Source organism: Crotalus tigris, unplaced genomic scaffold (assembly GCF_016545835.1).
Source record: "Crotalus tigris isolate CLP2741 ecotype Arizona unplaced genomic scaffold, ASM1654583v1 scf7180000023830.6690815, whole genome shotgun sequence".
NCBI lineage: Eukaryota > Metazoa > Chordata > Lepidosauria > Squamata > Viperidae > Crotalus > Crotalus tigris.
In genome coordinates, this window is record NW_024100214.1 from 4,111,576 (window position 1) to 4,136,395 (window position 24,820).

The 24,820-nt window shown below is 39.2% G+C and overlaps 1 protein-coding gene across 7 annotated transcripts in view; it reads right to left on the reverse strand.

Annotated features, from left to right (window-relative positions):
* Window positions 1–2,587: 2,587 nt before the first annotated feature.
* PMS1 (PMS1 homolog 1, mismatch repair system component) overlaps window positions 2,588–24,820 on the reverse strand; it is a 53,071-nt gene continuing 30,838 nt past the window's right edge. For all 7 annotated transcript variants that reach the window (XM_039322107.1, XM_039322111.1, XM_039322105.1 and 4 more), the window contains 8 exons: window positions 16,414–16,530; window positions 14,237–14,359; window positions 13,343–13,483; window positions 12,248–13,122; window positions 10,708–11,166; window positions 6,326–6,456; window positions 3,859–4,019; window positions 2,588–3,385 (listed from right to left, as the gene is read on the reverse strand). In XM_039322107.1, the coding sequence (XP_039178041.1) occupies window positions 3,221–3,385; window positions 3,859–4,019; window positions 6,326–6,456; window positions 10,708–11,166; window positions 12,248–13,122; window positions 13,343–13,483; window positions 14,237–14,359; window positions 16,414–16,530 (2,172 nt within the window). In that variant the 3' untranslated portion in view covers window positions 2,588–3,220. The remainder of the gene's footprint in view (window positions 3,386–3,858; window positions 4,020–6,325; window positions 6,457–10,707; window positions 11,167–12,247; window positions 13,123–13,342; window positions 13,484–14,236; window positions 14,360–16,413; window positions 16,531–24,820) is intronic.

Sequence of the window (24,820 nt, forward strand, 5' to 3'; positions counted from 1 at the left end):
CTAAATGCATTGCTTGCAACTCTTGGAATAAAAGAAAAACTTTGTAAAATAATTTTGAAGCTATTATAAATACTAATTAAATTTACCAATTATAGGATCATTATAAAGAACTGCTATAGAATGATATCAGGCACTGTCTACTCTTAATGTTAAGATTAAAGTCCTTTTCAGAGTGATCGTTTAATTTACCTCAGTGGCTTCAATTTTATATATAGGGAATCAAGGCATAAATCTGCTTCTTTCAATATGACTGGCCTGTAATTAAATAATAATAGTTAAATGTAAGTAAAAAATAAAAATAAATATTCAGCAGTGCTTTACAATTGCAGTGGAACAAGTTTGACCCAAAGTGATTGAAATGGTGGCTGTAGAAATGGTTTAAACAAAAACATAAAAACCAAACTCATACCACAGCTTAGGTGAATAGTCTATATGGCTCAACCATAGTTAAATCATCGTCATAAAACAATTAATCAATAGAAATTGTGGGTGCTCCAACACTGGATTTTTTAAGAATTGATTGGACATTTATTTGAAATGGTGTAAGGTTTCCTGCTTGATCAGAGGATTGGACTACAAAACCTCCAAGGTCCCTTCCAATTGTTACTTTGGTAGGCTGTAACACTGAGCCACAAGCTCTAAGTGTCTGTGACAAGAGTGAAAAAATGACCAGTTGTTATGAATTCCAGATGTAGGGAATGAGAAAACAATACTTCCATTTGAATCCCTGGTTTGAGGTAAGCTTCTTTGATCCATCCTGACTTTAAATTGTTATTACTACAAGACTAGTAAACTCTCTCTTTGCTACTTGCAGGGGTGTCAAACTGCCGGCCTGTGGGCCGAACGCGTCATGCCAAAACCGCACCCACCCCATTGCCAGCAATGGGAAAAAAGTCATGATATGTCACCACACGTCACGTGACGTCGTGAGTTTGACACCCGTGTACTACCGTAGTGTGTCTGGTCTATTGATTCCAATTAGGGAAGGGATGAGGAACCAATGGTTCTCCTCTTGCTGGATTTTTTTATTTTCACAAGCCTGAGTGAACGCAGCCCAAACTCAGAAATATTGAGGTGGTGGTTCTTAAACTGTTCGAACCAATTATAGGTAGTCTTCAACTTACAACCACAACTGAGCCCAAAATTTCTGTTGCTATGCGAGACAGTAAAGTGTGTTTTGCCTCATTTTACGACCTTTCTTGCCACAGTTGTTAAATGAATGTTTATCTCTTATTTCTTTATTCATTATTTATTCATTATCAAGCACCTCAGCAGCAGCAACAACAGTCCCAAAGAGGATCCTCAATTCAGAAACAAGCAATTTCAAACTGCTTCATCACCTTTAGGGTAATTACATTCAGTTTAAAGAATTATTGTGATTGGAGTTACCCTTCAGAAACTGTTGCTCTGCAGTATAAAAGAAACTAACCTGCATTCACAGACTATGTTAGCCCAAAGCCCTTGGCTGAGCCCAAAGCCCTTTTCTCAGTTCACGGGGCAAACCTAACCACACAAATAATAGCATAAGCTGTGTTTACACAAATAATTGGTTTCGCTATATTGTGATTCAGTCTGCTTCAAGAGGGCCTGATACCAACTCCTGGAATATTCGGCAGTTTTAAAATGTGTTTTCTTCTTTACCCAAGATCTGATTTAAGCCTAGACCTTGATTATTAACATGTCTTTAAAACTGAAAGAATTGGTACTTTCTCTGGCCTGACCAATCCCTCCCTCACCCATTAAATCTTGGGAGATTTCAAAACTCCCCCCCTCCCTCACCTTCTTGTAGCTTTTTGCCCCTGGCTTTCTGTCAGACTCCAAAAAAAAAACGTGGGAATTAGTCTAGGAGATCTCCCCTCTCTCCTGGTACCAGGTAAGTCAAATGTAAGCCCCTTAGTTCTACAGGCAGGCACCAATGCAATTTTTTTCTTTCCCGCCTTTATTATTTTTATACCTAAGTCAAGGCAGCAAACACACCTAATACTCCTTCCTCCTCCTATTTTCCCCCATTAGCAAATACCCTGTGAGGTGAGGTGTCAGATATTAATCTGGCAAATAATTTTGATTTTACAGACCCTTGAGAGGGTCTCTGGATATCCCCAGACTACACCAAAATGCTGCTGTACAGTAGCTGAAAGCCTGGTTCACACATCCTGCTAAGCCGTGATCTATAAAGTAATCTCTAACAGCTGAGTTCACAAGTGATTATGAAGACATAAACCATTGTTTATGAACAAAGGCCAGTTTTGTACAATATGCTAAATCAAACTATATTCCTCTTTAGATACACTGATGACCCGGGCCAATAGTTTGGAATTTTTAGTTCTCAAAATAACTAGGTGTCCCAAACTCATGCAGATAATACTGCTAATCCTTTGAAATAATTAGTCTGAAACCACTATGCCAGGCATGTCAAATTCGCAATATCATGTGATATCGCGCAATGTATCAGTACTTTTCCCCCATTGCCGGCAATGGGATGGGCGCAGTTTTGGCGTGATGCATCCGGTCCATGGGCCGGCAGTTTGACATGCCTGCACTATGCCATTATGCTGTTCCCAATCTAAAGATAATTATGTCCAAAATCTGTTTTTTCAACATACATTTTATTCAGGAATATCTTATAAAAAATAAGAAATTACATTGATTGTGTTTTATATCAAAAAGTATGTCTAACAAGAGAACTATAAAGTTATATCTTTACCCATTTTGTGAACAATGTTTATGAAACAGAAATGCATAATTTAGTTAACGATTTTCCTGTTATTTTTTGCAAGATTAGCTATAATAAAAGTATGCAATGTTAAATGTATAAATCCAGCTGATGTGAACTTGGAGTATTCATATGCAGAAAGAAGTACAGGTTATTTTCAATATAATCTTCACATAAATTTCAAACAAAATTCCAATACAGTAATTATAGCCAAATACCGTATATTCTGGCATATAAGACAACTTTTGCAAAGGTTAAAATCGGCGCCGAAGTTGGGGGTCGTCTTATACGCCGAGTCATCTTATACGCTGGAAATACTGGTAGTTTCTGGCATATAAGATGACATTCTAGGCATGCTACTCGGCGCCGAAGACGGGGGTCGTCTTATACGCCGGGTCGCCTTATACGCCGGCATATACGGTACTAATTTTAAAAATAGCAAATGTCCATAGTATAATGTATATAAAAGGGTGAAATATGATTCTAAACAGTATTTTCTATTTCCTTCTAGTTACTCTGTGGTATATTTGTTAAGAAATGAGTAAATGGACGACCATGGACACAGCTGTTATGTTGAGTTCCAAATTGCTTTCCCATTCTGTTTATGGTATTCTGTACATCTTCTTCTGATAAATACAAAGGTAATTGTCGGGATAATCGGACTGCTTCTCCCTGTGGAATGAAGAATATGTGTACTAAGTGATGGTCATAATATATTTCCAATATATTCTAATAGTATAGAGAAACATGGCAAGTGGGTAATCTTCTATTACATTATTTTCTTTCTTTGCCTAATCACACACACACACACACACACACACACACACACACACACACGACCAGTTTTTACAAACAAATACAATGAAAATGACTCTGGCCTAAATCCAGCACAAATCCAAGAAATGTGAGAACAAGCTTTGTGTTTCTTACACTGCCAAAAAAGTTTTAAAATGTAGATATAGCTATATTATTTAAAAAACATGCATCTGATATAACAGCTAATTAGTACTAGAGAATAAAAGAAATATTCCAATTATTCAATTTAATTACTGCTTTTAGAATAATTTTCTTACCCTTCAGGGAACAGTATCTTATATTTAAGCCTTAAGCAGTGGAACAATCTTTTGAGAATACAACATTCTTACCTCCAAATAGTTTACCACTTTAAGAGGTCTGCATTCATAGACTTCTTGCGCATTATTATTTATCACAGCACTTAGAATTTCCTTCAAATCTGATATACCATAATATGGCAGACAGCTGGTCATTCCTTCTATTTCCAGCTGACTTTCCACAGCTGAAGTACCTTATAGTAAAACAAATACATGATACATGGAATAACTGGATATAGTTTACATATTATTCTGATTTGTATGTTGAAATAGGTATATTACCAAGCAATGCCCTAAACGACAGTCCTAAACATGTGATTGTACTACAAACACACTTAGATTTGCATAATCCTGTACCTTAGAACAGGACAAAGCACTTTTTCTTTAACTAGTTTCAAAGTAGTTCTATCTTTTGCAAAACTTACTGTCTTGTCTGTCTTCACATGCATGTATTGCTATGATTTTAAATTTCTTGTTATTTTAAAATTTAGTAAAAACTGAAAAGGCTTAATATTTGTTAATAAAAAGATTTAAAATTCAAAGATTAAATTACTTCTTAAATGATTCTCAAGCAGTGTTATTGTGATACCAAAGAAAGAAGATACACAAGTGCAACAAATTTTAGTAATTTATCACCTTCTTTTAAAATACCCAAAATTATCTTTATTTCAGTTTCCTTTGTATGTCCAATGTAACATCCTTTTCCATGTAATTCTTATAGACTCATTTTTAAATCTACTTTCATATCAAATCTCAATCTTCTCAGGTAAAGCTTGTTTCTCTTTCATACCATCTTTTAAATAGTATCTACCTAGACAGGCAGACAATCTTAAAATTAACTTCTGGGTCCACTGTTCAAAAATATCCTTCAACATGTCCAATGTTATATTTTGCTTCATTCTGTATCTGTTGAGTGTTCTTTTCTTTTAACTGTAATCTTTAGTTCCTCCTAGTTTCCTCCGGCATCCATTTTTAAAGTCTTATTCTTTTAAAAAAATTCAAAATAAGTAATCCCTCCCCTCAGAACAATTCTTTATTGCAATAGTTAATTCCAAAATTTCATTTTAAAATCTGGATCCTTAATCCGTATATAATTAGCTAAAACCAAAGTTTTAATCAACTTTTTACAGTTTATTATTTTTTTAAGTCCTTCAATTTGTATCTAAAACTTCTTTTGGTAATGATTGAAGGAAAGTTGCTTGGTGCCATAAAATCTGTCAATCCAAAGTCATAATAACTAAAAAGCAGTTAACAAATAATTTCTGAAAGTGATTAGAAAAGGAAGTATGCAAACCTTTCAAAGCTACCAACTTTTGTTTGAACGAGATGCCTATTCCCTCATCTCCCAGAGCAATAAATCTGCTGGAGACTGTTGTTTTGTGGTTTCTTTGTGAGAAGCAACTGTATGGAACATTTGTGAATGATCTGAAGAGCTCTCCGTGTTTGGAGAGTATTTACAAAGAACTGGTCTACTTGCTCGCTATTCATTCGGATACAGTTGTCAGCTCTACTTTCCATGGAACTGTCTTCAGTCTGACATTCCTTCCCTGGAAGTCCTGACATAGTACTTCTAAGGATGGAGACGTGATACAGAATAATGAACTTAATCTCTAGAGCAGTGGTTCTCAACCTGTGGGTCGAGACCCCATTTGGGGTCGAACGACCATTTCACGGGGGTCGCCAAACAACGCAGTCCACCATTTTTCCCCTTTTCCTTAGCTGTGCTACTCCCTTTTATTCTATTGGCTTTTGAAAGCCAATAGAATAGACTCTCTTGAATAGAGTCTAATTCTATTGGCTTTCAAAAGCCAATAGGAATTGTCCAGCCTGTCTCTGCCCTGCTGAGCCCGCCAAAAGTCCATTCTGCAAATGGTGCTGCACCAGTTGAGTAGTCCTCGACTTACGACCGATTGAGTAGTCCTCGACTTATGACTGGTTGGGGGGGTCGTGGCATTAAAAAGGTTGAGAACCACTGCTCTAGAGTTATACTTTAAATTAGAGGTCACCAACCTTTCTTGGTTGGCGGATGCAAATGGAGTGGGGCTAGCATTTGCGTGATACTCACTAGCCCTGCCGTTCTTGTGCACAGTGCTGTTTCTGCACTGAGGCATGCCATCGGCCCATTTTCGCACACTGAGGTGCAGCATCGTTTTTGTGCCGAGGCGCAACATTGGTCTGTTTTTGGGCAGTGCAGCGTCCCATTTTTGTACTCTGAGGCGTGTCATCTCATTTTCATGCCCCAAGACCACAGCACTAGCATGAGTGTGTGTGTGCGTGCACTGGCCAGCCTGTCCCATGGCCTAGTGGCCAGCAACCCATGGCCTACTACTGGGCCATGGCCCACAGGTTGGGGACCCCTGCTTTAGGTTATTAAAACCAAGTGGATTACATATTTTTTTCAGTCATAAATGTGTAAGAACTACAAGTATTATCAGTTTCCTGCTTTACTATATAAAAAATTTATACTAAGAACTAAGGTAAGAAACCAAGATATAGATACCTGGTATTATCCTTATCTTAAATCCATTTGCTACAAGTCTGGGATCCAACAAATAGGATGATCCATCAAATCTTGCACTTTCCCTAGGCATACTGCAAAGCACTTCCATATAATGAGTGTCACTAAAAAGACTACAATAAAAAAAATCACATAAGTTAGCATTCTTAAAAGAGATACATAGAATATTAAAAAGTATTCCAAAGGGGTAGGATGTGTCAAGGACTGTAGTGTTGTTGTTTTTTTTTTAATTTTTTTACAAGTATTTGCAGTTAGCTTATACTCTTTGAATGAAATGGTACAAAAACATCTATTATAGATACTCTTCAATTTACAGGCATTTGTTTAACAAAATTATGACAGTGCTAAAACAACTGATTTATGACTAATTGTCGCACTTAACAATCCTCAGTATCCCCATGGTCACATATTAAAATTCAGGTGTTTGGCAACATGTATTTATGACAGTTGAAGTGTCCCTGGGTCATATGATCACCACTTGCAATCTACCAAAGGGTTCAAACAAGCAAAGTCAATGGAGGAAGCTTGATTTTTTTTTAATGAATGTGTGATTCATTTAATGACTGTGACAAAAGGGTTGTAAAATCAGGTGTGATTCAACAACCATACAGCTAAGCAATCGAAGTTCCTATCCCAATCCTGATTATAAACTGAGGATAACCTTATAATAAAAAGCCACAGCCTTTACATACCTGGGGTAATATACTATTTAGTATATTTATGTCTATTCAGTAGACATCATTTAGTAAAGTACAGAAGCAGTAAACAAAATTTTTACAACTATTACAATAATAATATCTAATACCAGAGAAACCAAAACAAGGAAAGAAACTGGGTGCTTGCAACAACAGTTTGGTTAAAAGTCCAAAAAAGAAGGCAGCAAGCTGCAGGGGAGTCTCTGAGTAAAGAAAAAACAAATGTTGTCAGCATTAGAGGACAATGGGGCTAACCAGTTCTTCATTATTTTATCAACCTCACAAAAATTTAGCAGCTGAGACCTGGTAGGTTATATTACCCCAGGTATGTAAAGGCTGTGGCTTTTTCAATGGCTTCAAGGTCCTGGGTTAGAGAATCAGCTTAAACCTTTCTACATGACTGACAAATTGGGGACCCAAGATTTAGAGACTGAAAACGACTTGGTTATAGTTTATCTTTGGGCCTGCAGCTTCTAGAGTCTTTTCCTAGAAAGGCATTTGTGACCTTGAGAATCTGTACTTCCCAACCTGTTTGATAAAGGCCTGACAGTGGGAGGCCATGTTAATAAGAAGGCTTTCACCCAAACATAGCAAACACAGAATAATATTAGAAGGTGAAAGTTTGCTGCTACCTTAATTTAGATACAGTATATATGGAAAGTGAAATTCAAGAAATTTCAGGCAAACTCTGTTGAATCCCAACAAAGTCATACTAACTGAAGAGAACAACAACAACAAAAAAGGTAAAACTACAAATGAAAGAACAAACCTAAACAAACTCTTGAGAATGAATGTCACATTTTTACTAGAGCAGTAATGAAAGGATTGAAAGAGATGCCCTTTCAGCTTGGCACCAAGGAAAAAAGGCTTCGGTGAAAAGATTTTTCTATCACTTGAACGTGATTTAGAGCCCCCAATAAAAGAACATGTACTCCCATCTCATAACTACAACTATTTCACAGAACATGATCTGTTAGCGAACAAAGATAGGTCTTCTCCCTGACTTGGAACTACTAGTCAGCATTAGAGTTTGGATTAAGTCAGGGGAATGCATCCAAGGCTTTTTGAATCCTGTTGTTGCTGCCTAAAGTTGGCATAATAGTATGTGCTAGTGGGATCAGCCTCTAAAGACTTGAATTATTTTCCTTAGGGTGAATGAAGCCTTCTAAGAATCAATGCAACAGTCTACAGTTTAAAATGTGACTTTTGCAAAGACATACTTGATTACTGAGGAGGGAATGTCAACTAATACAACAGTAGATTGAAATAAATATAAAGAAATGGGGGACTTATTACACTTTGCAATTAACCTCTCTTGCTCCTTGATGTTTAGTGAGTTCCCTTCTCACTAAAGGGAACTCTCCACTTTTGAATATGCTTCAAATAAAGCTATTCTCCAAGAACACAACGATGAGAAAGTATTTGCTAGTGAAAATGTGTTGCATCCAAAGTTCAGTGGGATGTTGTGTTGCAGCAGCTAAATGAGACTGCCAGGAAATCCTAACAGATTCTTTTTAGGAGACAATTCCACGTTCCAAGGTTCTGAATGAACCCCCTTCAGGCAAGCTCATACTCTTAAATAAGCTTTTAATGATCTGTAGTGACTCTATATTCTTCTAAACTACAGGTAATTCTTGACTTGCAACCATTTGTTTAGTGGCCGTTCAAACCTACAACAGCACTGGAAAAAGTGACTTATGACTGTTTTTCATACTTACGGCCGTTGCAGCACCCTCAGGGTCATGTGATCAAAATTTGGATGCTTGGCAACTGGTTCATATTTATGGTGGTAGCAGTATCATGGAGTCATGTGAACCGCTTTTGTGACCTTCTGACAAGCAAAGTCAACAGGGAAGCCAGATTCACTTAACAACCATGATACTACCTTAACAACTGCAATGATTCACTTAACAACTGTGGCAAGAAAGGTTGGAAAATGGGGCAAAACTCTCTTAACAAACATCTCACCTAGCAACGTAAATTTTGGGCTCAGTTCTATAATGGGACTCTATTCCTGTCCTAACTACAGATATAAACACCATACACAGTGCTACTTAAAAGTTTGTGAACTCTTTTGAATTTTCAATATTTCTACAAAAATATGACCTAAAATGTGATATAGGTTCTAAAACTAGAATTAACCCAAAGCTACATAATTGTTTGTGGCAAAATCATTTCAACCTTTAGGATTATCAGTACATTTGAAGGGGAGATTAGAATCAGACTTTTCAATCAGTGAGATGATAATTAAGTTTATGTTTAGAAGATCCTGACTAAATCCTCTATCGAAATCTGATCTTTACATGCAGGGATGTAGATGTGTCATGGTTTCAACAAAGATTTCTGAGGACCACTGAAAAACATTTATTGATGCTCACCATCTGGAAAAGGTGTGAAAACTATTTCTAAAGAGTTTGGACTTCATCAGTCCAATATAAGGCAGATTGTGAACAAATGAAGGTAATTTAACATTATGGTTGTCCTCCGTAGGAGTGGTTGATGATACACATTTGTGGCTTTGGATCATTTTCTTCAATAAACCAATGAGCAAAGGTAATGTATTTTACTGATTTCTTTAACTGGCTTCTCTCTCTATAATTTTAGGACTTGTGTGGAAAACAAACTTTTAAGCTCCACCATATCATAAACAACAGCATTTATTATGCCCAATTACTACCTCCTTTCACAACATAACATAAGAATCTACTGTTTATCTTCCTCTTTTTCGGGGGGGGGGGGTGTCACAGTTCCAGCTGCATGGTTTTTACTCTCATTATTTTTTATTTTATGTATTATTTTTTACAAACAGCAAACAAATCTGACATACTTCCTCTTCTTATTTTCCCCTCAATGACCCTGTGAGAAGAGTTGAGCTGAGACAAAGTGACTAGCCCTGCTAGTGTTCATGGCTGACTTGGTTCTCCTTATTATGTTACCCATGGTTAAACATTATACATGTCATTAAAAGCTCTACAACTGACTGACACTGTTTCAACTGAAGGCTGCTCATCAGGTATATCTCAAGTCTCCATGAACTGTAAGTACCAAGGGACTTTTCCACTGGCACAAAAGACACCACAGATAACATTATAATTATTTTGAGTGAAAGAACAGATGCCAAGTGTTTCTAAACTTTTCATGCCATTAACCTTTTTTTTTGGGGGGGGGGAGGAATTGTTTTACACATTCTAGAGGAGCAACAGAATCATTTGAAAACTAATAACCAATAAATGCAATGGCATGAAAATAGCTCCTGTATGTAGCCCTGTTCCATTTCTACAGTTAAGAGCAATTAATTTAAAATCTTATGAAAAGCAAATCATCCAGTGAATCTATCTAGAATCCTAACCAGTATTTAAATAAGGTATGTATTTCTTGCACTGCCATGTAAATATAAGTATTTTTAAAAATACAGACTTCTAATAGTAAATGCCTTATAAGGGACTCTTATTGTACTATTTACCCGTTATATACCCCTAAAACTTTTGAATTTTATCATCCAAAATACATTTTTATTACCGAATGCTTTTATTTTAATATGTGGCTTTTTTACTTGTTTCATTTTATCATGTATTCAATCTAATTTAGAAAATAAAAATACAAATGAAAACCTATGCTCTCCTGTTTACTTAAGATGGATATACTTCTAGAATGTTATTTTGACTTTACCTCTCAGTTAATATAATAGGAGTGTCCAACTTCTCTATAAGAAGTTTATGATTTTCAATTAGTTTTTTGAAGAGAAGGGCTTCTTCCATTCTGTATGGATTTAGCATCTCTATTTTTTCTTCAGAGGCAAGTATCCACGCATCAGGAAAATTCAGAAGGCGAATTAAGCAAGATTCCTCTTTATCTGCCTTTTTATATTCAAGCCTTTGAAGTTTTTGTTTGAATGCATCCATGGAGAAAGGCAGTTGTAGAGTTTTTTTTGCTTGGTAATCATCATGCTTTTTTCTTATTTGCGAGTTAAAAAGGGTGTCCAATTTTTGCTGATTATTTAAGCAGTCTTTTAGTTTAATCTTGTGTCTTTTCTCTCTCTCCCTCATTGATGTTAGTGTATTAGGACACATAGCTTTTCTGCTTTGCCTGTTGTATCGTTCCAGATCTTTGTCAGCTTTTTCCTCATATCTTATATAAAGAAAGAGAATGGGAAAGAACAAAGAGTACATGAATTGTGTTAGCACAAGATGTTATAACAAATACATAATGTGTTGCTTTTCGTACCAAAAACAATTTTCCTGCTTCATTTTAATAGTTTTAGGTATCATTAAGTCACTGTATTTTCAATAACAATTCCTTTTTAATACAAATATGGAGACTATATTATAGCTACAGTTCAATTATTTGGATTCATTTATTTCTGTCAAAAACAAAAACATATATATTAGAACTGTGTTCAGTAATAGTGGATTGTAGCCAACATTTCCCACAAGAAGTGAAGAGAACCAAAGACAAAACAGATCCCTCCTTCTCCATATACAGGTAGTCCTCAACTTACAACAATTCATTTAGTGACCATTCAAAGTTACAACAGCACTGAAAAATGTGACTTATGACCATTTGTCAAAGTTATGACCTTTGCAGCATCCTCATGATCAAGTGATCAAAATTCAGATGCTTGGCAACTGGTTCATATTTATGACCGTTGCTGTGTCCCAAGGTCATGTGATCATCTTTTGCAACTTTCTGACAAGCAAAGTCAATGGGGAAGTCACATCCACTTAACAACCAGGTTATTGACTTATCAACTGCAGTGATTCACTTAACAATTGTGGCAAGAAAGGTCGTAAAGGGCAACTTTTGCTTAACAAATGTCTCACTTAACAACATAAGCTTTGGGCTCAATTGTGGTCATAAGCTGAGGACTACATGTATGCAGAAACGATGTAAGGCAAAAGGAAAAAATCCTTTTGCATGAAATTAGTCTATTTGCAAATTGCTGGATGCTGTCAGAAAATAACTTTTCCTCAAAACATTATCCCTTACTGGCTCCTTGGGAGAGTTAGATCCAGAAAACCATGAAGTTTGCTTCCTTCTTAAATGTTGGCTATTCATAAAACAATGGCATTAAGCTGAACTGTAATTGCAGCCACACTTATCAAAACACATCTTATCAAAGTCAACGAAACTATTTTTTATTTGTTGGATTTATATCCAGTCTATTCTAAACTGACAAGTTTTAATACAGAATTAAGTTCAACAATCTTACTTCTTTTTTTCTTCTTCATTCAATGAGTTCCACATTGCTTCCATTTTCAGCAGTAGTTTTTCTGAGTTTAATTTGGCAATTTCACTCAATGAATCAGGAGAATAGTCTTGAACAAAAAGTTCAAATGCTGACATGGATTTCCTGATAGTCTTATTGCTAATTAAGTCATAGGCTGTAATCTGACCCATTTTATCTTTTATCACATTTGTTTTTTTAACAGCTTGATTGTTACTTTCTTCTTGAAGTTTTGCTAAACCACCCTTTTTCTTTTGAGGTCTTACTTCATCCTTATCTGGAATTAAAATTTGAACTGGTTCCAGATTTTCTGCTCTGGAATTTTTAAATGCATTCCCCATACTCCATTTATCAGCAGTGATTTCAGATGAATCTGCAGAGATTTTAGCTCTTTCTCTTTCTTCTTGAAAACTGTAATTTCTTGAATCACTCTCCATGCTATTTTCACACTGAATGTCCATTGCAGTATTATTATCTAGATTAAATATTTCCTTATTCTGTTGATCTTGACAAAGTACATTATTTGGTTGGTTATCCTGAAATTGATCATATCCAACTATTTCATTATCAGGTATTTTAATTTCAGTAGAAGTATCATGAGAATAATGATTACATATTGTTTGATTGCCAACTAATCTGTTTTCCTGTACATTAGCATTTTGCATGTCATTACTAAGTGAAGATTGTGAAGTACAAGCAAGTGGATTTATTCTTGTACAAGACTGGGTTACAACTTCTTGTTCAGCTTCATTAATATCTTTTGAGGTATTGTTGGTTGCATTCATTTCATAAGACACAGAGCTATTTAATGGTCCATATAATAATATCAAATTCTCTTCAATAGCAAGACAGATAGATTCCTAAAAAATTGAAGAAATAATTCAGTAAAAATATATTACTTATTGTTACAGAACAATTTATTTATCCTCAGGCCACAAGAATTTTGCCCTTTTTAAAATCCAAGCGATAATAAAAGAACATGGACTCAGAAACAATTATTTTACTGCATCATCAGAGTAAAATCTTTATTACGGTATCTAATTACATATTAAGAAAGAGAAAAAGACTTAAAGACTCTACCTTATTATGTACTAATACTTGAGATTTATCTGGTATTAAATTGACATCCACAGCAGATGGAGGAACAGTAATGTTGAGAAAGAAAATCGGGAACAATCGATAAAAATCCTTGTGTAATATGCTATAGTACTGTTGAACAAGCTAAAATATTTATAAAAAAGAATAAAATTAACTCAATAACTTTAAATTAAATACCAAATTATTGCTAGAATCTAATGGATTACTTTTCATAAAAAAACTGTGTGGGGAATATTTCTTTTCCCCATGGTGACCTTTCCTGTGTAAAGCTGCTCCGGAGGAGCAGTGCTATAGCAGAACTTTGCTTCTATGACACTGGATTCCATACTATTATTGTTTATTTATACCTCTGAGTATATATAGCAAGAATTATAGTCACATATCTGGTGTACACCGCTTAGAGAGTGCTTGCACTTAAAGCGGTATATAAGTCTCATAAATAAATAAATAAATAAATAAATAAATAAATAAATATCTCGCTTGAGGAAAGAAATAGCAGCTTTTATTAGGCTGCAATAGTACTTCGTTGCTGGTAAGGTGACATGCTACAAGAATGTAATACTATTTCACTTGATATGTTCTAAATGCATGCCGATGCAGTAGTTCCCTGTATTAAAATAGGCAAACTACTGCACAATAGTAATTACTGAGGAACAGGCTACATTTTTTAAAACAAAATTCACCGTTAATATGGGAACTTTATCCCATGCTACAGTGGAATAAAATTCTAAAACTAAAAGGAATTTCAAAACAACTTGTGATACAGGCTTACATTCTAATGTACAAAGTTAAAACTTGAATTCAAATCTGCTATAGCTACGTTTTGATTTAAACAATGCTTTGTAAATCACAGAAATAGGATTGAAAAAGTAGTACCTTAAGAATTTCTTTTTGATACACTGGTCGGCTGTTTATAAAAATGAAACTTCTTTCTGAGTTCGACTGACTTGTCAAACCTCTGTCTGAATCAGGCTTTGGAACAAAGCCACTGAAAGATATCTATAATGATAATAAACGTAAAATATCATTAAATAACATTGAATCACATAATAACTCTTCTATGAATAAAAAGAAAGATTAAGGAAAAAAACAGATTCTGGTTAAAGTTAGAAAAATGTAGGACAGACAGCACCACCACCAGATTGATTTGTAACTGACTGACCAACTGTACTCAATGTGTAGTCCTTAATAGAACTACATTTGCATGGAGGGAAGAATGAAGTGGGGTACTCCAAGGTTCTGTCTTAGGCTCAATACTCTTCAACATCTTCATAAACGATTTAGATGAGGGGACTAAAGGGGAAATTGTTAAATTTGCAATAACACCAAGATGGTAGGAACAGCAACACAGAAGGATCTCGACAGACTTGAACCCTGGATCCTATCTAACAAAATGAAGTTCAATAGTGAGAAAAGTAAGGTTTACACTTAGGCAAGAAAAAACAAATGGACAGGAATAGAATTGATGGAACCTGACTCACTAGCAGTAACTGCGAGAGGGATCTTAGAATTCTAGTGGACAATCACTTAAATATGAGTTAGCAGTGTGCTACAGCCACCATAAAAGGCCAATGCAGTTTTAGGGTGCATTAATAGAGGGAAAGAATCAATTAATTAATACCACTTCATAATGCCTTGGTAAGACCACATATGGAATACTGCATCTAGCTTTGGTCGCGATAATATAAAAAAGATGTTGAGACTCTTTGAAAGAGTGCAGAGAAGAACCAAAAAGATGATAAGAGGGCTGGAGGCTAAAACATATAAAGAAAAGTTGCAGGGATTGGGCACATCTAGTCTAGTAAAAGAAGGACTGGGGTAACATGATAGCTGTGTTGCAATATTTGAGGGGCTGCCACAAAGAAGAGGTTAACCGATTCCCCAAAGCACCTGAGGCAGGGCAAGAAGCAATGGGTGGAAATGATCAAGGAGAGAACCAATCTAGAACTAAGGACAATGTCCTGGCAGTAAGAGCAATTAATCAGTGGAACAACTTTTCTCCAGAAGTTATGGGTGATCCATCACTGGAGATTTTAAAGAAGAGATTGGACAGCCATTTGTCTGAAATGGTATACGGTCTCCTGCTTGAGCAGGGGGATGGACTGGAGGATCTCTAGTGTCACTTCCAACTCTGTTATTCTGTTCTGTTATTCTTTCTATGATCTCATGTATCCATCCCATCAAGCCCAAAGAAAGTCCAGAATGGTATATAGGACGGGCATAGGGCAGTGGTGGCGAACCTATGGCACGGGTGCCAGAGGCGGCACTCAGAGCCCTCTCTGTGGGCACATGTGCCATTGCCCCAGCCTTGCCTCTCCCACAACCCCCTCCTCAGCAGCCACCCTGGAGGAGAGTCGCCCCCGACTGTGGCCCACGCGGAGCAGCCACAGACTCTGCCCTCACGCCCCATCATGCAGTTGATGCTGCGGGGCGTGGGAAGAGGGTGTGGCCATGGCACTGCTGGCTGATCTGTGGTGGGCCCTGGAGGCGGTGAATGGCCCTGAGGGGAAGTGGGGTATGGGCAGGGCAGGGTGTGGAGTGGGGCGGGACTAGTTTTTGGGCACTCAGTCTCTAAAAGGTTCGCCATCACTGGCATAGGCCACAGGCAAGGGGTTGAATATAAGACTTCCAAGGTATTATTCTATGTTCTTTAATGCAAGTAAAATAATTAAAGAAATAAAAGGCCGAGACTGTAACTTTAACTATCTCTTTTACATCTAGTGGGTGGGGGAGGATCACAGATTGGGAAGCATTCCTTCAGATGACTGGGATTCAAGCAATTTAAGAACTTAAAAACAATATAGCACAGCACAGATAGAAAAAAAATAAAGACAGTTTGATCTTTGGGATTATTCTATTAGATTCTCTGGGTTTTTTTTTTGATTAGTATGTTTCATTTTTTTCAGAAAATTTATTGAAATATGGATGTTTTAATGTTTATATTGTCAATCCATTAGTGAAAAACAACTCAAATACAACAAATTAGATGTAAATAATATTAAGTTGAAATAATACTGGGAAGAAGTAATTTATGTGACGGCTTAGAAACTTAACTTCAGATCTTCATTGTGCTGTTGAAAAGGTACCATGTTCTTCATAACAGCAGGTCCCACTACTTCCATGAAAGCCATTTTATGGTCTAGTACCCTGGTCTTCTGCCATATGATTGTCTGAAAGCCAAATTTATAACATTAAAATGAAATAAATAAATATTTATATAAATATATATAAATAAAATAAGAACAAGATTTAGTCACAAATATGTGTATGAAACGGTACACTTGTCCTGGGTTTTTAACATTCTGTTCCTAAACACATGTACCTTCTTATGAGTACAGCATATACAATTGGTCCTTCAGTATATATTTTGTAGCAACTGGGCTGTCTGTCTAGAGTTCCTTACCTATTTCTTGTCTAGTGGCAGATTTTTAACAACTGGGAAGTTTACAAATACGCAACTATATAACGCTTAAAAACATCCACAAAGATGTTGGCTTTTTGATTCACAAATACCATCAGTGTGACTTCAGAAAGAAGTTAGTCAATACATTCATTACTTCAATACATTCATTACAAAACAGTAATTAATACAATTGGAAACAATTGTACAATTCTACCTCATTAAGGAATTCATGTTTAGTTCATATTAAACCAAGTTTACAATGCATAAAATACAGACAAGCTTTACTTTATTGGTTTAAAGCATGGCATTCAAGTTACAATATGTAAAAAACCCAAAATGTTACTGTTCAGATTTATTGTAAATATATGTTTGATCATTTTAATAAAAGTATTTTCAAAAAGGTAAAACAATAAAATAGTCAAAAGTTAACAGAATTGCATACACGCTGTTTTCAATTTTACTTCACTTCATGTATTTCTTATAACCATTATATGGAAATAAAGAAAAAAGTGGTACTTGGCAGTCTTTGTACAAATCTGAATGAAATTTATATAGAACAGATATTCAAGTTAAATTATTGTTGTGTATTTTATTTGCAACTGACAAATTCACTTCTATCAATTCATCAGTAGTAAATAATCATATACAGAAGAAATGTTTCCATTTCTTTCATGCTCAGAAGGGGCGTTGTCTTACCTGAACGCCTTTTCTCAGCATGATGATGGAGAATCCACAAATGGGTTGTCTTAATCTTCCTGCTCAAATAAGACTAAGTCTGAAAGGTTGCCACGCCTCTGCTTGTGCAAGAACACCCCAGTTTATGAAGAAGGTGAGGCACAGACATTAGTCCGACGCAAACGGTCCTCCTACACTGGACACAGGATCAAACGGACAGTAAAAGGGAGGGAGTGGATTCTCCATCATCATGCTGAGAAAAGGCGTTCAGGTAAGACAACGCCCCTTCTCCAGCATGATTCGATGGAGAATCCACAAATGGGACATACCAAAGCCCTGTTGTCTCTAGGGGGAGGAAATAATTTGGGCCTGGGTCCCGTTGGTTGATGTTACATGTTGCAATACTCTGCGACCAAATGCAGCATCCGAGGAGGCATATTTGTCAATTTTGTAGTGCTTGACAAAGGATGAAGGTGAGGACCATGTTGCCGCCCAACAGATCTCCCGACAGTTGCCTGGGTTGCCCAGGCCGCCGATGTAGCGGCGCCACGGATGGAATGGGCCGTGATGTGTCCAGGAACAGTCAATGATTGTGACCGGTATGCTAGGGCAATGCAAACCCTAATCCATCTCCCTATCGTTGAGGAAGAGACCTTCTGACCCATGGAGGAAGGTTGAAATGACACAAACAATGCTTCGGATTTACAGAAGGTCGAAGTCTGTTTGATGTAATGTCGCAGGGCCCTGCGAGGTCATGGGAAAGGTTAGGACAGAAATTTGGTAACACCACCTCTTGGGATCTAAGGTACAACGAATTGACCTTGGGAATAAAGGAAGGGTCTAGTCTGAGGGTCACCCTGTCTGCATGGAAGATGCACAGGTCCTCTCTGACGGAGAGAGCGGCCAGTTCTGAAATTCACCTGGCCGACGTGACAACCACTAGAAAAGCCACCTCCATGGACAACAGCTTAAGACAGCATGTATTAATAGGCTCAAAGGGTGGCGAGATGAGGGCCTGCAACACCTGTGTAGGTCCCAAGAAGGATATCGGTGAACTGCTGGTGGCCTGGCATTAGTCGCTCCCTTTAAAAAGGAACGCACTGTAGGGTGGTGTGCCAAAGGAACGGAATTGTCACACAGGAGCACTGTTGATAAAGCTTCTACCTGTCTGCGGTTGGTGCTCGGGGATAGTCCCTTGACCAACCCATCCATCAGAAATTCCAAAACAATCAGAACAGAGGTGTCCAAGAGTTCCACTTTATGGCCAAAGCACAAGGTACAGAAGCTCCTCCATGTGGCAACATAGATTCTATTCATTGAGGGGCGCCTGGATTGCTGAATCACGGCAATCACCCTCGACGAATATGAGTCTCGGGTCAAGGCCCGCCTCTCAAGTGCCAAACGGTTAGTTGGAGCCACTGTGGATCTGGATGCTGAAGTACTCCTTGAGTAAGGGTAATACAACCTGTGGGGATCCTCCATGGGGGGGGGGGATGGAGAGCTCTACCAGGTCGGCGAACCACAGATGTCTCAGCCAATGTGGAGCAATCAGAATGACCTCCACCCATTTGAGCAGGATCTTGCGGATCGTCGTGGGAAGGAATGGCAAGGGAGGAAAAGCATATAGCAGCTCCCTGGGCCAGGGAGTGTGGAGGGCATCCGTTCCTTCTGCTGTCGGAGACGGGAACCTGGAAAAGAATCTCAGGAGTTGTGAATTGGCTGGGGAGGCAAAGAGGTCTAAGTTTGGGGGACCAAACCTGTCCACGATCTCCCTGAACAACCCCGGGTCCAGGCGCCATTCGGCGTGGTCCACAGTTGATCTGCTCAATGAGTCTGCCTGCTGGTTGGTCACTCCGGAGATGTGTTCTGCCCTGATGGAGGCAAGATTGTTCTCTGCCCAAGACCCCAACAATTGAGCCTCCTCCATGAAAGGACTGGACCTGGTCCCCCCTTGTCTGTTCACGTGGGCCTTTGCAGCAATGTTGTTGGTAAGCACCAGGACATGTTGTCCCGCTACCCTGCTGCTGAAGTGTCGTAAGGCCAGATGTATGGCCCTGAGTTCTAGCCAGTTTATGATGTTTTTCAACTCCTCTTGGGACCACCGACCCTGAGCCCATTGGGATTGGAGATGCGCTCCCCAGCCGAAGAGGCTGGCGTTCATGGTCAGAGTAAGTCTGGCAGGCTCCTTGAATTCTGTTTCCCGTGACATTGCTGGGGAGGCCCACCAGTGAACAGAGTTCAACGCCTGACACGGAACTTGAACCTTCTGGTTGGAAGTGCTGATGCGTAACCTCTGGAATGGAAGTAGAAACCACTGCAGCTCCCTGGCGTGAAGACGTGCTCATGGGATGATTTGTATACAGGACACCATTTTCCCCAGGAGTTGTGACAACAAAGCTAGGGTGACCACCCTCTCCCTCTGGATCTGATGATCTAGGACCCATATGCTGTCCCGTCGGTCCTGTGACAGATAGACCGTGCAATTGTTCATGTCTATGATTGCCCCTAGATGCAGGAGACGGGTTGAGGGCACTGTATAGCTTTTCTGAAAATTGACAGAAAACCTGTGCTCCTGAAAGGTCCTGACGGCAAGGGCAAGATCCAATTGAGCTAGCTGGATGGAGGGGGACTGTATCAGAAGGTAGTCCAGATAGCACTGAACCCTTATTGGGATCTGTCTGAGGTGGGCAGCCAACATTGTCAAAATCTTCGTAAACACCCTGGGCGCTGAGGAGAGACCGAATGGAAGGGCCCTGTATTGATAGTGCTGTTGGGCATAACAAAATCTGAGAAATTTGCGATGCTCAGGGAGAATAGGGATGTATAAGTATGCCTCTGTTAGGTCTATTGAAGTCAGGAAATCCCCTTTTCTGATGCTGGCTAGGATCGATTGCAGCGACTGCATCTTGAACTTCCTGTACATCAGATAGTAATTTAGACCTTTTAAATCTAAAATTGCCCTCCAGCCCCCCAAGGACTTCGGAACGACAAAAAGAGTGGAGTAAAACCCCCGTCTCTTCTGGTCTTCCGGTACTGGCTCTATGGCCCTTATCTCTGACAAGTGGGAGATGGCCTCTGACATGAGGTTCACTCTGTTCTTGTTCGTGGGGGTGGGGCAAGATAGCATTAGGCTTAGTAGCCAGGTGCCACTTCGCCTTCAGGTCCGCCCGCCAGTTCTTGAGCCACAAAAGTCTGCAGGCTGAAATATCTACTGCGAAGAGTATCTTGCAGCATGGAGGGAGGCGTCAGCCATATACTGGGATGTGGCCAACTTACCCAGGTTCTGATGAACACGAACCTGGTCGGGAGGGATCATGTCCTGGAGTTTGTGGAGCCACAAGATGGAGGCCCCAGTGAAGAAGGCCATGGATGTGGAGGCCTTGATTGCCCAAGCCGAAGCCTGATGTGATCTGCGCAAGGCAGCTTCAAACTTTTTGTCCTCTGCCTTGAGCGCTTCAGCCATGTCCCCTGGAATATTAGAGTTGGAAAAAAGAGAGTTTAGTGGTTCATCAATTAGAGGGACCTCCAGCAACGAGGCGAAAGAGGGAGCCACATTAAATAAGTTTTTCTCTGAAGTCCCCAGATTGGGAATAGATCCCATGTTTCCCCACTGCTTCTGCACTATGTTGCGGAAGAAGAAGGGGGACAGGGAACATGTTTTTGTAGCACCACCAGTTCATCATACAGTGGATTGGGGTCCTTGGATGTAGAAGGTGTTGGCTGGGCATCCTGCTCCGGGGTGATGTTGGCTGCAGTGCAAGCCTTGAGCAGCAATGATCAAAAAGACCAGCGGGGGAGCCGGATCCGGTGGTGAAACATCTTCGTCATCCGACAGGAGCAGACCTGAAGGGTCGAATTCCGCAGAATCTGATTCTGAAGAAACATCCTGGGTGAAGTCTGGGATCTCTGGTTGAAGGCAAGGCTGTGGAAGTGCTGCGGGAACTTGTTGAGGTCGTTGGCAGACTGATGAGGCCATGAATTGGGCGAAGGCCTGAGTCATCATAGCCTGAAACTATTCAGTCCATGCTGCCTGTGGTTCAGGGGGGCAGAGCGCTGCTGCAGTGGGCATAAAGGTAGCCTGCACCCCAGAAAGTGACATGCCTTGAGCGGCAACCCCTTGCGCTTCTAGGTCTGGCTCTGAAATAACAGGCTCTACCTGTGCCGCCTCCCTTTGAGGGGACCAGGCCCTTGGGGCTAGAATAGAGGAAACTAGCTGGGGCTCAAAAAGCGACGTCACCAGCAGAAGTATTAATATCTGCTGTACTTGGAGATTCTAAGGCCTGTCGCCTGCTGGCCTCCTTTTTGCCTGTTTTTGAGGTCTTTTTATTGGACTGGACCTTGGCCTTTGCCTTCAGCATCCCCGCCACCTCCATTGTGGAGGATTTGTGTTTCTTTCTGGCGGGGGAGTCCGAAATGCTCTGGGGCGGTTGAGGGACAGAATTATCTGACATCCTCTGGTACACCAGATCTGTTGCCAGCAGTGGAAATTGAAATTACTACCACTGCACCAATGGATGTCCCTCTAAACACCAGTGGCTGATAGCGTTAGGTGCTATAATAATGCCACCTGTGGTGATTTAATACTCCCAATGTCCCTTCAAGCACCAGTGGCTGATAGCGTTAGGAGCTATAGCAATGCTACCTGTGGTGACTCAGTACCCCCAATGCTATAAGAGACCGCTGACTGATCTCCTCCCTCCATCTGACAGAACTCAGTCAAGGAATCCAACTTCTGGAGGGGTGATGGGGTGGGGTTAAGTTCTCAGGCAATTTTATATTGCCCTCCCCAGACCTCTAGAAAGGAGCCAGTGATGATTAATTAGTATGCCCTTGATGTGGACAAAATGGCGGCCACCTGTTTTGTGCCCAATTTAACGGCCGTTAGCTGGCTGTTGCGCCAATTCAAAATGGCGGCCGCACATTTAAGCACTCAAAAGGGGAATCCCTGACAAGGCAAAGAGGCCCCGGCTGGAACGAAGATCTCCAGCAGCCATGCGTTTTAGCGCTCAAAAGGGAAGCCTGACAAGCCAATGAAATCCCCGGCTGGAGCGATGATCTCCGGCGACGCTCCGATCCGCTGAGGGACTGCAAAGCCTGCCAAGCAGAAAGGAATGTCTGCGTTGCCTAGGGAACCGAGCAATCAGCTGGTGCAATGAGCAAAAAATGAACGGAGCCAGGAGCTACTCTGGGGAATTGCAAACAGTCGCCTGAGGCAGATAAGTATCTGTTCGCTGGCAGCTCTTTCAGGATGAGGGAGGGAGTTCGAAGCCGTTTAAGCGATCTCCACCTCCGTGCCGATAATCAGGAGACAATGAGGCCCCGGCCTGCAGTTGGAATACGTTGGGGCCTGCAGGGAAGCCCTGAAGGCAGGGAAGGAACTTCCCTCAGTCCCAATGTAATAGTCCAATTTTAAGTTGTTCAAATTCAATATTTTGGAAGGTGTCCAAATTAAATTTTGACTTTTGAGATAAAGTTTTGAAGGAAGGAAAATCCACAGGGGAATAAGATCTTGAAAGGAGCAAAATTTACGTGTCTGCTGAGCAAAAGACTAAGCCGTAAACTGGGGTGCTCTTGCACAAGCAGAGGCGTGGCAACCTTTCAGAATTAGTCTTATTTGAGCAGGAAGATTAAGACAACCCATTTGTGGATTCTCCATCCAATCATGCTGGAGAAATTCTATCGCCTTTGAAATAGTGTAGCTGGAATAGTACATACATACAAATCCAATAAATCTACTTTCCAATCTGTAGGGATTATTTAATCTGACTGAAGTTAAATTAGCACTCAGGTCATTATCAAGAATGAAAGCTACAGGAAATCATGAAAAATTTACAGAAATGGGGCAAGCAATAGAAAACGTTCAGTAAAAGATCTAACCCAGCTATGCTACCAAAATGTGGAGAATGACACAGTCACCAAGAGAGTGGAAGATGTAAATCAGTATTCCAATACAGAGACTTAGACAGTAGGCAGAGTGAGCAAGTTAACATACAATAATCTTAATTTCATACACAAACAGAGTCCAATCATGACATCCAATTAGAGCCTTACATGAAAAAGGGGATGCCATGTATTCAAACTTACTTAGAAAAGGGCAAGGAAGACATTATTGTCAATGCTGCTGCATAACTGCGAAAGTCAAAGAATACAAAAATATGTCACTGTGTGCTTCATTGATATCGAAAAGCCTTTGATTATATGTTGATCATGTCATACTATAGAACATCTTAGAAAAATTTGAAAGCCAGAGCATCTCACTATTGTCATTTGAAACCCATACATAAATCAGAAAGCCACAGTCGAGCAGAACATAAAAAAAACAAAAGATTGGATTCAAGTCAGAAAGGAGTAAGATTAGGCCATATATACTCCTCTTACTTATTCAATCTATATGCAGAATACATACTGAGGGAATTTGGATAAAAAGAAGATAAATATGGTTTTTAATTGGAGGAAAAATAACCATATCAAATATCAATAATCAGTGCTATACTGATGACACTATTCTAATAGCTGAAAATGATCTGCAAGCTTTAGTAATGAAAGTCAAGAAATACAGTGAAAAAAATGGATTAACATTAACAGAATGTAAACCTTAACAGAAACTAGGCTTAGAATTGATAAGAGGTTGTAGTGTCTGGGTTCTCCCTTTTTAGGATTAAATATCAACAGAAAGGAACCAGCAATTAGGAAATACCCTGCAGATTAACATTTGACAGAGCAGCCATGAAGGCCTTGGAAAAGACATTCAGATGCTGGGATCAGAATCACAAAGGCAGTGGTTTCCCCACAACATTATGGAAGTCCAAGTTGGATTCTGAAGAAGCAGGATAGAAATAGTGTTGATGCTTTGATGCTGGAAAAGTTTCTTAAGAATATTATGGATAATCAATTCTCTCAAGTGGGTCATCAAATAAATAAACTTGGAATTCTCATTCAAGGCTCAAATGAGCACACTTTGGACACATTATGTGAAGACCATTTTTTTGAAGAAACCCATAATGTAGCATGGTAGATGGACTCTGTTACAGCATCAATGGGTGTGACTATGGAAGATCTGAAGAATCAGACTGGAGAAAATCTATGCAGTTGCTAAGAGCTGACATCAGCTTTAGAGCAATGAATGAATGGGTTTCAGAATCACTGGATTTTTCTTCTATACCAGAGAACGCCCACTAAATCAATCTGAAGTTGCAATAAGATTCCTGCATATGCAAAATCTCCTATATATAATGTAATTAATCGATCTTTAATTAATGATTAATGATACACAATCTACACCCTTTAAAATTGAGATGTAATATAATTATGCCAGAAAGAAAATAATAAAGTCCTGCAATCTTGTAACAACAGAAATAATAGTTTGGGATAAAAATAATCAT